We start from the raw sequence: 13,983 nt of genomic DNA, 5'->3' as shown, positions 1-13,983 counted from the left end.
ATAATGGTCATCCTTGACTTCCTTCGTAAGACCACAAAATGTAATTGCATGGGAGAGCACCATTGGAAGTGCATAGTAACTGATGTTGCTTTCATGAGTTATCTCTAGATTGTTATCAGCCCAAATAAATTTCTCATGCATGCATTCATTTTATAATTGTACAGAGTTATCATGTCATCAATAGCCAATTAAATAACCACAGTTATGCCCATAAAACATATAACTTTTTAATAAGATTGCAAAGTACCTAAAAGAAAAACATATAATGAAGTATTATGGCTACAAATATAGTTTTAGTTCACTAGAGACATAGTATGCAGTAAAGATAGAGGTAATGTAATTTGCATAAAAGTATTAACTATTTTAAAACTTAATGAAATCATTGAAATCATCCTACTGATGAAAATTCTAAGGGAAGTATTTGTTTTTCATTTCTAAAGCCATGTCATTATTAGTTTACTATAGGATTGGCAATATAGGTCAACAGAAATTATAAAGTAGTTACAAAGATCTGATATATTGTCTATATAGCATAACAAACTATTTAAAAAATTGTGCTGCACATCTTGCTTTTCTTGTGTCAATTGCTGTCCTAAATTTAGGGTAGATCTTGAGCAAAGGGTAAAAGAACTTATTAGATCTGTGGTGATTGCTTCAGTTGATATAGAAGGAAGGCCGATTTGAGGTAAGGTGGAGAATTAAGGGGGAAATGAAAGGAGTTAGTGACACATATTGATACCTTTGGCATTTTGTTTTGTTTTGTTTTCTAACATAACAAATATCAGGTGCCTTGCCTGCCAATGTACTACTTGCTACAATGCAAATTAAAGACTATCAGGTCTGTGGGCTTGGTAAGGTGAACTAAGCATTGCTTGATACTTTTCTTCCCAGATTGACCTAAAAGTGAAAATTCCTCAAGTAATGACCATACCCTCTTATTTAGGGTTTGGTACTGCATCTTGCCTAAGAGAGTGTCGGGTAAATGTTGTCTGAGAGGATGAGGATATATTTTTTCCCTTGAGGTATTATCTTTATGGTTATGGGACTCATTTCTCAGGGTCATTGGAAAATAGAAATCTTGTTTGAACTTGAACTCTTACTATGTGGTTTTTTCTGGTTACACTATTATAAGTTTTAAATGAAATTTTAAAAAATGGATTTATTTTATAAAGTACAAAATCCTCTAAATATTGAAATGTAATATAACTGGTTTTAAGTGGGATATTTAAGAATACCATGCATTGAATATGAATAATAAACATAAGGACTTTCTGAAGGTGTGATTTTTCCCAAGGTTTAGGAGTTTATGAATAGATCTTGTTTCCTGTATTTATTTGCTTGCTGTATTTTTTTTTTTTTTTTTTTTTTTTTTTTTGCTAAATAGCAGGATAATTATTATGGCATAGAGTGTTAGCATAGCATCCTGAAAATGTGTCTGTGTGAGATTTGTGCTTGTCTGAATGTATGTAGTCAAGTCATTTTATTTTGATCTTGTGAAAGCATTAATTTCTAAACATTGTCTTTGTTTTATTCAAAAGTAAGTTAGTAACCTCAAAAGAAAATATTACTTATTTCTTGAGAGTTAGGGGTAAGAGGTGTGCCCGAGGATAAGTTTTGGGGAAATTACTTGGAAATCAAGGAATCTCAAGTGTAATAACTTCAAAACATTTAGCTGTAATATGTTCTGTAAGGTAATTAAGTATTGGCATGTAAAGACATACTATAGATGTAGCATTCTAAAAGAAGAGTTAGAGGCTTTTCTTTTACAGTAGGGACTCTTAATAGGTAATTTACATTAGTTGAATATTTGAAAAATACTGTCTAGAATAAACACTGGTATAGTTACCAAAATTGTATTATTTTTTTCACTTTCACGTCATTAATGCTATAATTTTTTTTAAAGCTGGATATGTCAAGTGACCAGATAACTGCCAATCTGCAAGCTGTTGTCAATGACGTTTGTAGGCACAGACCGTTGAACTTGGGTGAGTGGGTAGCAGGGTTAGACTTCCCTGTAGCCCTGTGATACTTTAAAAATGTAAAATATTAAGACAATTAAGTCATATGCAACTACAATAGCAACAGTATTTCCAGGGATTAAATAAATAGCATTTAATTCTTCAAGGGATTCTCTTTCTTCCTTTCTTTCTTTCTTTCTTTCTTTCTTTCTTTCTTTCTTTCTTTCTTTCTTTTTTTTAAAATATATTTTATTGATTTTTTTACAGAGAGGAAGAGAGAGGAATAGAGAGTTAGAAACATCGATGAGAGAGAATCATTGATCAGCTGCCTTCTGCAGTCCCTACTGGGGATGTGCCCGCACCCAGGTACATGCCCTTGACCGGAATCGAAGCCCGGACCTTTCAGTCCGCAGACCGACGCTCTACCACTGAGCCAAACCGGTTTTGGCTCTTCCAAGGGATTCTTAATTGCCTTATTAACAACTGTAGTTGTTTAGAGAGAAGACCTCTTTAACATTTGTGGGAGTACTCTATATCCCTGAAACCTTTGTAAATTCCCACCTGATTCTTCCATTACATGTAATAAATAAAATTTGAAGGAAAACGGTAACTGATGGCCTTAAACTTACAATGGCATTAAATAGAAAATAAATAAAACATAGAAATAGTATGAAGCCTCACCACTCACTTTGCCACTGGCACTAGCTTTCTAAATCTTATTTATTTCAGAAAAGAGACGAGGTTTTAATCATGTCATGAGAACAGTGAAACGTGATCGGGGCTGTGTAGTAGACTAGGCGCACGTCCAGTGCCCCTGTCATTGCGTACGTGCTACTCATTCCTTCCCGAGGCAAGTTTCACTCGCAGCTGTGTGCAGCCAAGCAAGTGTCCTTATCTTCAATGGACTATCCACTTATATCTCTTTCCTTAGAGGAATCTGTCACTTTGAGTTTCATAACCAAGTGACTAACTAATCACAATATTTCACAATTTTTCACTTTCTTTGAGAGTTAAAACACACTGGTGATAACTACCTTATTTGCTAAGTCTTAGATTTGACCATAGTGCCTAGTAATGGCATATGTATGGATTCTTATATTCCATGGATAACTTTGGTTTGAGTATAGGCTCCTCTGAGACTCTAGCGGAGTAGAATGATAGTAAATCTCTAAAAACAGTGTAGTTATCTGGTTTTTGCCACTTTGAACAAAGTCCCTTAACATTAGTCATAGGGAAAAACCTAATTCTTTTAATTTTTAGTAATTTTATTAAATCTGTGTTGCCTACTTTAAATAAATATTTAGACTATTTTCTTTTTTCTTTTTTTTTTTTTTTTAAATATATTTTATTGATTTTATACAGAGAGGAAGGGAGAGAGATAGAGAGTTAGAAACATCGATGAGAGAGAGTCATCGATCAGCTGCCTCCTGCACACCCCCTACTGGGGATATGCCCACAACAAGGTACATGCCCTTGACTGGAATCGAACCTGGGACCCCCAGTCCCCAAGCCGACGCTCTATCCATTGAGCCAAACTGGTCCCGGCTATTTAGACTATTTTCATCAAATGTAAATATTACCCACCTGCTCTTTCATTGTTGACTTTGCTATAAAATAAATTGTTAAGTGACCATATTCTGGAAGACAGAAATGAATTATTCGTGATTATGTATAGTTTAAAGGATAAATCTCTGATATTCTAGAGTGTAGCTAGTTTGTCTTCTATTCTAGAAGTAAAATGATTTTTTCTTATAGTACTTCAAAATATTAATTCAGTAATGTCAGTACTTACAAGCTATCTCATGAGTTCTATAAGGTATATTGTTTTATGTTTATATTTGCTTATTAGGTATCTCGAATAAAATGAAAGTTGATTATTCTCTTTGTTTCCAGGACCCTTTGTGGTACGAGCTTTCCTTCGTAGTTCGACAAGCGAAGGTTTGTTACTAAAGATGGAGCCATTTTTGCCTAAAGAAGTGGAAACCAAAGAAAGTAGCACAGTCGCTGCCTGAAAGTGTTGTATTGTGAAATTATTCATAGTGGATGAAGAAGCAACAGAAAAATCATAAAACTGTATAATTTTTATGTTTTGTTTCTTGTTATTTATTTATGTACTAGGGGCCCATTGCACGAATTTGTGCACATTGGAAGGAACTGTGGGCTGCAAGGCTGTGGTAGGCACAGGGGTGGGGGTGGGTCTCAGCCCATCCTCCATACTCCCGCCTGGCTCCTTCTGCTGTGGCTCCCAGTCCCCTGTTTGCCAGCAGCCCTGCTCCCGCCTCCTCTCCCTCATGCTGATAGCAGCAGCCCTGCTTGCACTCACTGACAGTGTGGAGTGATGGGAGCCAGCGCCAGCAGTGGGTGCGAGTGACGGCTGCTGCCCCCATCGCCCCTCAGCAGTAGAGGAAGGTGGAGAAGCCCTTGGGTGATCAGGGCTGGCAGCCGCAGCTCACACCCGCTGATGTTACTGAGTGATTGGGACTGTCGCTGGGCACTGGCAGTGGATGCGAGTGGTGGCTCTGGCGCCGGTAACAGGTGCAGGTGTGACCAGTGCCAGCAGAAGGTGTGAGAGCCGCATGGGATTGTGGTGCACGGGAGCAAAGAATTTTCAGTAACCATCAGAGGCTCACTCCGCTAACAGCAACCGGCACCCCAACTTGGTCTGGCGCCCCTGCTCACCTGCTTCACCATCCCGCTGCGGTCGACACCCGCCATGTTATGCACATGCCCCTGGTGGTCAACACACGTCATAGTGACCAGTTGTTTGGTTGTTCCACTGTTCGATCCTTTTATGATATAGGATGTATGTATTTATTTATTTTGTTAATCCTCACCCATTGATTTTTAGAGAGAATGGAAAGGAGGGGAAGAGACAGAGAGAAAAACATAGATGTGAGAGAGAACCATCAGTTGGTTGCCTTCAGCACAGACCCTGACCAGGGCTGGGGATCAACCCTGCAACCCAGGTACAAGCCCTTGACCGGAATTGAACCCATGATCCTTCAGTCTGTGGGCTAATGCTCTATCCACTGAGCAAGACTAGCGCTCTTTTTTAAACTTTTATTTACTCGTATTAATTTCAGAGAGGAAGGGAGAGGGATAGATAGAAACATCAGTGATGAGAGAGAATCTGATATGCCACCTCCTGCACACCCCCTACTGGGGATAGAACAGGAAACCTGGACGTGTGCCCTGACTGGGAATCATGACTTCCTGCTTTGTACTTCGTAGGTGGATGCTCAACCACTGAACGACACTGGCTGGACTAGGCTGTCTTGTTATTTTTTGATCATCTTACTTAGAAGTGGATTTTAACACTGGAAAATCTTACAACACTTTCAAAAATAAGAAAATTAAATTTTCTCTGTGTCTGAGCCTGCCTTTAGATCTTTTAAAATCTTCCTTAGAATTCAGCTTTTACATGCTGAATTATTATGTTATTATAGCAGCAATTTTTAGCTTAATAACTTTGCCTTGAGAACTATAACATCTGAGGGAAAAGAAACATCCTCAATTCCCATAAGAGAGAATGGCAGAGTAGTGAAGTACATCACAAATATGACTATTTTCTAAAGAAAAAATATGGAAAATGTTCATACTAAAAAATTCTGAATGTTATTTGATGTAACATGAATATAGAAAATGACTAAACCATTTAAATGTAGGTATAAAATCTTTTTATTTCCTCTTAGGAATCAATATATAATACTTTTATTTTTATAATAATACTTTTTGTTTTTATGGTGCTTTGCGATATACAAGCACTGTGTATAGTGTTTTCATATACTTAACCTCATTCGATTCTGAATTCCTCTGCTTCATAGGAAGTAATCACTTTGCTTAGTGTTTGTTGAATGAACATCCCAGGAGGGAGCTAGAACAACCTCCTGTGTGGGTGAAGAATCAGGTTAAGAAGTTATATGTCTTTCATCAAGTGCCAGTTTGCAAACTGGTATTGGTCCTCAAGTGTTTACTGATAGAGGACAACCCAGGGGCTGGGGGTAAAGGTAGATAATTTTGTCATACTGTTGCCAACTGTCCTTTCTTGGTAATGATTTCTCATTCTGAGGCTGTCTTTCACATTTTTTAGGATGTTCAAATGCTCTTCATGAAATAACAGTACTGATAAATTTGATGGTGGGTTTTAGTAACAGCCAGTTTGTGAAGAATATTTTGACAGCTCCATGTAAGTCTCCCAAGTTGTTTTTGAAATTTTAGTATTTTGAGAAGTCCAAATAACTGTGCAAGCACTGAACCTCGGTAAGCTTTTTTTCCTACAGAAATTAAAATGTAAAGGCTGTTCACAAAAAGCAGCTAACTACATTAACTATAAAAGGGTAATGGCAGTCGCCTTCCATCTTATGCTTTATCTGCGTGTCTCATTTCATCCTTACAGCAATCCAGGGAAGAGGAGAGTATTGCTCCCATTTTATAGATAAGGAAGTTTAAACTTGTAGGAGGTCCCATACATGGCAAGCTAAGATTCTAAACTAGGTCTGTCTAATTTTGCAGCATGTTCTTTTAATCATTAGGCTATTTTACTTTCTGTTTGTATATTTTAGGTAAATTTAACAGCACTTAAAATTTAAAAATATTGAATAATTACACCTCAGTTTCTTAGTATCTGAGATTATGGGGTAATGATGGCTGATGGGAAGAAAGTAGAAATAAAAGGGGTGGGATGAATAAGAAGAATAATGCAGGATGGATAAAACACTAATTTTCAAAATCACATAATCCTACCACTCATAGGTAACCAGCATTAATATATTTTTAATATATTTTTATTGATTTCAGAGAGAAAGGGAGAGGTAGAGAGGAAGGGAAACATCAATGATGAGAGAGGATCATTGATAGGCTGCCTCCTGCATGCCCTCTATTGGGGACAGAGCCAGTAAACAAGGCATTTGCCCTGATGTGGAGGGAATCCAACCATGACCTTTGGGTTCATAGGTTCATGCTCAGCCACTGAGCTACGCCAGCCAGGAGTATTGAAATTTTGATGCTTTCCATTGTCTTTTTCAACTGACAGAACATTAACACATGTATTGTTATCAAACAATTCTTATTATTATATAAATTTTAAATGAAAAACACCCTTTGAATGGTTAAAAAAGATTCCATCCTGTTGATGCTTTAATTTATGGAGTCATTTCCCAGCTTGGGAGCATGTAATAGCTTGGGTCTTCCTTCCCCTCTTATTTTTAATGCTTTAGAGCACATGTGTCAAACACAAGGCCCGCGGGCCAAATCCAGCCCGCCAGGCCTTGCAATGTGGCCCGCACCGCGCTGTCATCACTGCACTCCGTTGTCAGTTTATGACATTGTCAGTTTATGACTGTTCAGTAAACCATTTGGCCTGCGATTTAGGCTGGATTTTAGATTTTGGCCCCTTCTCTGATTGAGTTCGACACCCCTACTTTAGAGAAACTCTTTGGGCTTCTTACATTTGTTTTCTCTATTTCTAGAAGTGACATTCCTGGGTTAGAAGGTATGACATGGCTTAAGGTCTTATGTTTTTAAAAGATGCCTTTTGATCAGACAAGGGAATATGGTGGGAAAACTTTCTCTGGGCAAGAACATTCCAGGGTCTTACTAACTGGCCTATCCTATCTAATAAAAGAGTAATATGCAAATTGATCATCACTCCAACACACAAGTGCTGCCCCCATGTGGACACAAGATGGCTGCCACAAGATGGCTAGCAGGGGAGGGCAGTTGTGGGGAGACCCAAGCCTGTAGGGGAGAGCAGTTGGGGGACCAGGCTTGCAGGAAAGGAAAGTTGGGGCCTACCAGGCCTGCAGGGGAGGGAATTTGGGGGATGGGGGAACCCAGGCCTTCAGGGTTAGAGCAGTTGGGGGGGGAGGGGGAACCAGGCCTGCGAGAGAAGGCAGTTTGGGGCGATCAAGCCTTCAGGGGAGGGCAGTTTGGGGGGACAGGCCTGCAGGGGAAGGCAGTTAGAGGCAAACTAGGGGAGCAGTTAGGCATCAATCAGGCTGGCAGGGTGTGGTTAGGAGGTGATCAGGCTGGCAGGCAGAAGGGGTTAGGGGCAATCAGGAAAGCAGGCAGGCAGGCAAGCAGTTGGGAGTCAGTAGCCTGGATTGTGAGAGGGATGTCTGACTAGGATGTAAAGTTGTGATAAAAATCAAGATTTTAAAAGACTGAGATAAAAATAAAATAGCACTATATTTAAGAGCCAGGACTAGTTTCTAGCTTTCTAGTTTATCCCTATGTGTAAATAACTAAATTCTGTGTTCCAACCCTCTGGAAAACTATTTAAAATAGGGATTTTCTGTTAAAGAAGGACATCATTCAGTGATCACCAACGTACTTCCTTTTTTTTTTTTTTTTCTGATCCGCTAGGATTTATTTTCTCAAACATTGTGGAAAAACATAAGTAAACTCAGGAATATGTTTTTAAAATTTTTAAAAAGACTAAATGTAGTAAGGCAAACAAGAAGTGACCAGTTTTTGTTTTGTTTTTAATAAATTTTTATTGTTCATATTATTACAAATGTTCCTTTTTTTCCCCCCCCACCACCATTGCTCTCCTCCACCAGGTTCCCACCCCACCCTCTGCCCTTTCCCCACTCCCCATTGTCCTCATCCATAGGTGTACAGTTTATGTTCAGTCTCTTCCCACATCCCCCTCTCCTCTTTTCCCCAAGAATCGTCAGTTCACTCCCCTTCCATACCTCTGATTCTATTATATTCAACAGTTAATATTGTTCATCAAATTTTTTTTTTAATTTCCTTGGTTTTTAAATTCACTTGTTGATAGTTATGTATTTGTTGTTCATAATTTTTTTTTTTTTTTAAAGAAAGTTGTCATTTTTTCTTTTTCTTTTTCTTTTTTTTTTTTTTAAAATATATATTTTATTGATTTTTGTACAGAGAGGGAGAGAGATACAGAGTTAGAAACATCGATGAGAGAGAGTCATCGATCAGCTGCCTCTTGCACACCCCCTACTGGGGATATGCCCGCAACCAAGGTACATGCCCTTGACCGGAATCGAACCCGGGACCCTTCAGTCCCCAAGCCGACGCTCTATCCACTGAGCCAAACCGGTTTCGGCTGTTGTTCATAATTTTTATCTTTATTTACTTTCTCTTCTGAAAGAACCCCCTTCAGCAATTCATATAATTCTGGTTTGGTGTTGATGAACTCCTTTAGCTTTTTTTTATTAGTGAAGCTCTTTATCTGACTTTCGATTCTGAGTGATAGCTTTGCTGGATAGATTATCTTTGGCTGTAGGTTCTTACTATTCATCACCTTCAATATTTCTTGCCATTCCCATCTGGCCTGCATGGTTTCTGTTGAGAAATCAGCTGACAATCGTATAGGTGCTCCTTTATAGGTAACTACCTTCTTTGCTCTTGCTGCTTTTAATATTCTCTCTTTGTCTTTTGCTCTTGGAATTTTAATTATGATTTGTCTTGGTGTGGTCCTCTTTGGATTCCTTTTGTTTGGAGTTCTGTGCGCTTCCTGGACTTGTAAGTCTAATTCTTTCACCAGGTGGGGGAAGTTTTCTGTCACTATTTCTTTCAGTATGTTTTCGATATCTTGCTCTCTCTCTTCTTCTGGGACCCCCATAATTCTGATGTTGGTTCGCTTGAAGTTGTCCCAGAGGTTTCTTACATTATCTTCAATTTTCTGGATTCTCTTGCCTTCTAGCTTCTGCGGAGGAGTGTCTTCTGGCTCTTTATGTTCCAACTCTTTGACTTGATTCTTGCGATCTTCCATTCTGTTTTTAGGACTCTGTATAATATTTTTTATTTCAGTCAATGTATTATTTATTTCTAGTTGATCCCTTATCATTTCTTGTTGATTCCTTATTAATTCTAGTTGATCCCTTTTCATATCCTCATAGGTCTTATCCATCTTTTCAAGGAAATTATTTAAAAACCTTATAAGCGTAGATTTGAACTCTATATCCAGTCGCTTTTTGTCCTCCATTTCTTTCGTTTGTGATCTATTTCGTCTTGGCATTTTCGCAGCTTTCCTGAGTTGGTAGCCTTAAAAGTCTCTGTGTTCTGCTTGGATGGGGCGGGGTTTCAGGGTGGAGCCTACAGCCTTGGCTTCCGTCAGCCCTGCCCTATGCGGTTCCTGGGTCTCAGGGTCCTTCAGTACTGGCTGCAAGCACCTCTGAGAGAAAGGTGCCCTCGATTTTCGCCTGCTACCAAACAGTCTATGCTCTCCCCCAATGAGCCCGGTGTTGGGGTTCAGTTCAGTTGGAAGTGGGATTGGAGGTGGCGTTCAGAGCAGTCTGGAGCCCCAGTTTCCTTCCCACCGGGGCAATCCCGCGGCACAGCCAACCGTCCCTTCTCTGCGCACAATGTGCGCACCGCCAGGACCTCCTTTCGCCGCTCCCCCGGGGTTCCACCTTACAGCCCAGCTACCTCTGTGTGAGCCTGGGTCCCCAGGGTCTGGCCTAGAACTGGGGTTCAGAGCAGTCAGAACTGGGGCCCAACACAGTCGGAGCGTTTATCTCCTTCCCGCTAGGGAACGCTAGCCAGGCACTCAGCCGCCCTCCTCTCCCGCTCCGTCCTCTCCATGCGCTCCGTGTGTCTCCGTACCTTAGGCTTTTACAGCTCCTCCGCGCTTCCTTCTGGTTTTCTCCTTGCTTCTCGTTGTAGAATTTCCAGTCAGTCGACTTTCCTGTAGTTCTGGGTAATGTCCATTTTATATTTTAGTTGTATTTTATTGAAATTGTTGTGTGCGGCTGTGGCTAGGTGTTTACCTGTCAGCCATCTTGGAACGACTCCAAGAAGTGACCAGTTTTATACATGTACCACAACTTTTTTTATCCATTTGTCTTCAGATGAACAATTCCATTTCTTGGCTGTAACAGGTAATGTTGGGTACAGAGTAGGTAATATAATCAGTAATGAACTAACTACTTATTGTTCAGATGGGTACTAAACTTACAGGGGTAAACACTTTTAAGTTATAGAAATGTTTAATAACTATGCTGCACATATACCACTAATATTGTTGTCAAGTGTAATTTAACAAAAAAATAAAATAGAAGTGGCCAATTTTTACTTTATCCTATATGTCTATCTACTGCACCAAAGTATTTTAGTGTATATTTTGTTTACATCTTAAAATACTATCTTGTTCTGGATCACACAACATTTTGAAGGACTTAACAATTTCTATTTTTAAAACTAAACTCTTACTCCTAACTACATAAACAATAATAGATGTGCGATTCATGTCATTCATAAACTTTGATACTTTGTTCTAGATCTAAATAAACATTCTGTCTAAAACAGGGGTACGAAACTTCCAGCCTGTGGGTCACATAACAATCTCAAAATGATTTGGTCTGGCCCTGCCAAGGCATTAGAGTTAATTAAATATTTGACCAAAAGCAGCAGGCTATTTTTTAAGTTGATAATTTTGTATGACTCATGAATAATGTCCTAAATACCCAAACAGCACATGGCAGAAAAAAAGGTTCTCCGCACCTTGTCTAAAAGAACACAACTTGAAAATACAAAACGCCCCCAAAACAAACAAAGATAAGACAAGGTATTTTTCATATTATGAAACTGCCTTTCATCCCAAAACTGAAGACTCCACCTCGAGTTCACTCAGGGTGTGGGCAGCACTTGGACATATTCTCAATCTCAAACCTTAGGAGCCTTAGGCTTTACACTGGAGTCTCCACTGGCCATGGGAGGAGTGGCAGCCATGGGTGCAGCTTGGGCTCTTGCTTGCTTTCTCTCTTCCTCATCTTGCAAAGCCTCTTCATAATGGGGTGGGTAATCACTGGGCAAGGTATCATTGAGATCGGCTAAAAACTCCAGGACTTGCAACTTGCTGGTCTCAGCGTGGGCTCTTGCACCACACAGGAACTCATAGCGTGGAGGATCACTGTTGGGCACTGGCTGGTACACCAGGTATTCTTCCTGCACCATATCTTGGGTGAGAAGCTTCCTGGGCTCCCCAAAAATGAAGTGAGCCTTTCCATCATAGATGCCCAAGTCACCCAGGAATTCCCAGATCTCCTCAGGGGCACAGTTGCCATTCAAGAAGATCACAGCCAGGAGAGGCATCAGAATCCCTTTGTTAGGAAACCTAAAGCCACAGCCTACACTCTCATCGCTGCTGTCATCTTGATTGCTGACAAGGTTGTAGTAGTTACCGTTGGGCTTCACTTCTTTCACTTGCAGGCCAAAGAACCGATCCATGTGCTCAGGCTCTCCTGAGAATCTCAGGGAAGTCCTTCCAGAACCACTTGTGGATGATCTCCAGCATGTCTCTCTGGTGGTGACTGGGGTCTCCTGAGGCGCCTGGAGAGTGCCAGCACCAGTGGAGGTTGAGGCCTGGGCGGCTTTTTTACTTTTCTGAACCTGGCATTTGGCATTTTTTACTTTTCAGAAGGTTGAGACTTCGGAGGCTTTTTTATTTTTCTGAACCTGGCCTTTGACTTTTGTATCAGATATTTCACCCGAAGCACCTGCAGTGGCACTGGTGGTGACAGCTAGAGCATCCTGAGGTGCCTGGATGGTGCCATCACCAGAGGACATTGAGACCTGGGAGGCTTTTTTATTTTTCTGAACCTGGCCTTGGGCTTTTACAGCAGACCCATCACCTGAAGCACCTGCAGCGGCACTGGTGGTGGCTGGGGCATCCTGAGGTGCCTGGACAGTGCCAGCACCAGTGGAGGTTGAGGGACCATCCCCCAAAACGGGAGAGGAGGAGCAAGCAGCCTCTCCTTCCTCTCCTGCAGGGGCCTGAGCACTCATATCACCTTGTTTCTCAGCTCGATTTTGGCGGCGTTTCTCCCGAGCACGGAGCTTACTCTTAGGACCACGAGGCATGATGGCTGCTGTTGACAGCAGACAGGTGATTTGGGCACCTGTGCAAGTTTTCCTCTGAATTTGCCTTAATGAAAGTCGTAAGTGTCACTTTCAAGGCCAGTGCTAGACTTTTTGCCGCCACTTCACTCGAAGCCAGTCCTGCGAAGCCCTCAGGCAGCCGCCACACCCGCACACCTCTCTAACAAAAATTTTGATATATCTTTTGCAGGTGGCATTTCATGCTGTTAGAAATTGTATCATATAACATTTTTAATTAACAGTATGAGTGTAAATACACACACATAAACATAAATTTAATAGTATTGGCATTATCTTAAAGACCAAAGGCTTGGGATAGGATAGGACTGTGGTCGGTACACCGGCTCATGAGCCACATGTGGCTCTTTGGCCCCTTGAGTGTGGCTCTTCCAAAAAATACCACAGCCTGAGCAAGTCTATTTTGAAGAAGTGGCGTCAGAAGAAGTTTAAAAAATTTGGTTCTCAAAAGAAATTTCAATCGTTGTACTGTAGATATTTGCCTCTGTTGTCTAACAAGTTTGCTGACCACTCGATAGGAGAATCTATTCAATAGTGATTTTTAAAATATAAGTAGTTAATCACAATGTCCAGTAGGTGGCATAATAACCTTTCATGCAACTTGAAAATAGTGGATTTAATGGTAAAAGATTTTTTCATTTTATTATACAAATTAAATAGCAAGAATACTTATAGACCTCTTGGCGTTTTGTTTTGGAATGATTTTTTTGTTGTTGTTTATTTTCTATTTTGGGCACTACAGTGGTTGCTTTAAGTTGTTTCTGTAACTGCATAGTAAGGGTTTTATCTGTTTTTGTTTAACTTTTAATGTAGAATCAAATATTTAGAAAATTTAAAAAATAAAATAACACCTATTAAGTCACTACCAAGCTTTCACAAATATCAATATTATGTTGTTCTGGTTACATCTATCCATTTCATCTACCCACCACCCCTCGCTTGTCCTCAGTCCTGCTGGAGTAATTAAAGGAAGTTCTGTATATCATATCCCTTAACCTATGGAGTTCTAAGAATAATCAAACCATAATTACAAGAAGATTTTAGGTCCATTTCGCAGAACATATTGTGCTGGTATTCTCTTCTGGCCTCTGAGAGCATTTTGTTCTTTTGGTTTATATTTTTTATGTAATAATGAAAAAAAATAACATGTTTTTAG

The 13,983-nt window shown here is 40.0% G+C and overlaps 2 protein-coding genes across 2 annotated transcripts in view; one reads left to right on the top strand and one right to left on the bottom strand.

Moving 5' to 3' along the window:
* Nucleotides 1–4,043, top strand: part of MRPL1 (mitochondrial ribosomal protein L1) — a 48,068-nt gene extending 44,025 nt beyond the window's left edge. The window contains exons 8-9 of the mRNA XM_084884492.1: nucleotides 1,904–1,985; nucleotides 3,852–4,043. Coding sequence (XP_084740618.1) covers nucleotides 1,904–1,985; nucleotides 3,852–3,970 — 201 coding nt within the window. The 3' untranslated portion in view covers nucleotides 3,971–4,043. The remainder of the gene's footprint in view (nucleotides 1–1,903; nucleotides 1,986–3,851) is intronic.
* A 7,549-nt stretch (nucleotides 4,044–11,592) lies between these two features.
* Nucleotides 11,593–12,225, bottom strand: LOC311612629 (melanoma-associated antigen B4-like; the record flags this gene model as incomplete). Its single annotated transcript, XM_084865702.1, is given in 2 exon segments — nucleotides 11,593–12,165; nucleotides 12,167–12,225. Coding segments are annotated over 2 exon segments (630 nt in total). The 3' UTR covers nucleotides 11,593–11,594.
* Between the last annotated feature and the right edge of the window lie 1,758 nt (nucleotides 12,226–13,983).

This window comes from Pipistrellus hanaki, assembly GCF_964339955.1.
Source record: "Pipistrellus hanaki genome assembly, chromosome: 1".
NCBI lineage: Eukaryota > Metazoa > Chordata > Mammalia > Chiroptera > Vespertilionidae > Pipistrellus > Pipistrellus hanaki.
The sequence above is the reverse complement of the archived record's forward strand: the minus strand, read 5'-3'. Positions and strand labels throughout refer to the sequence as shown.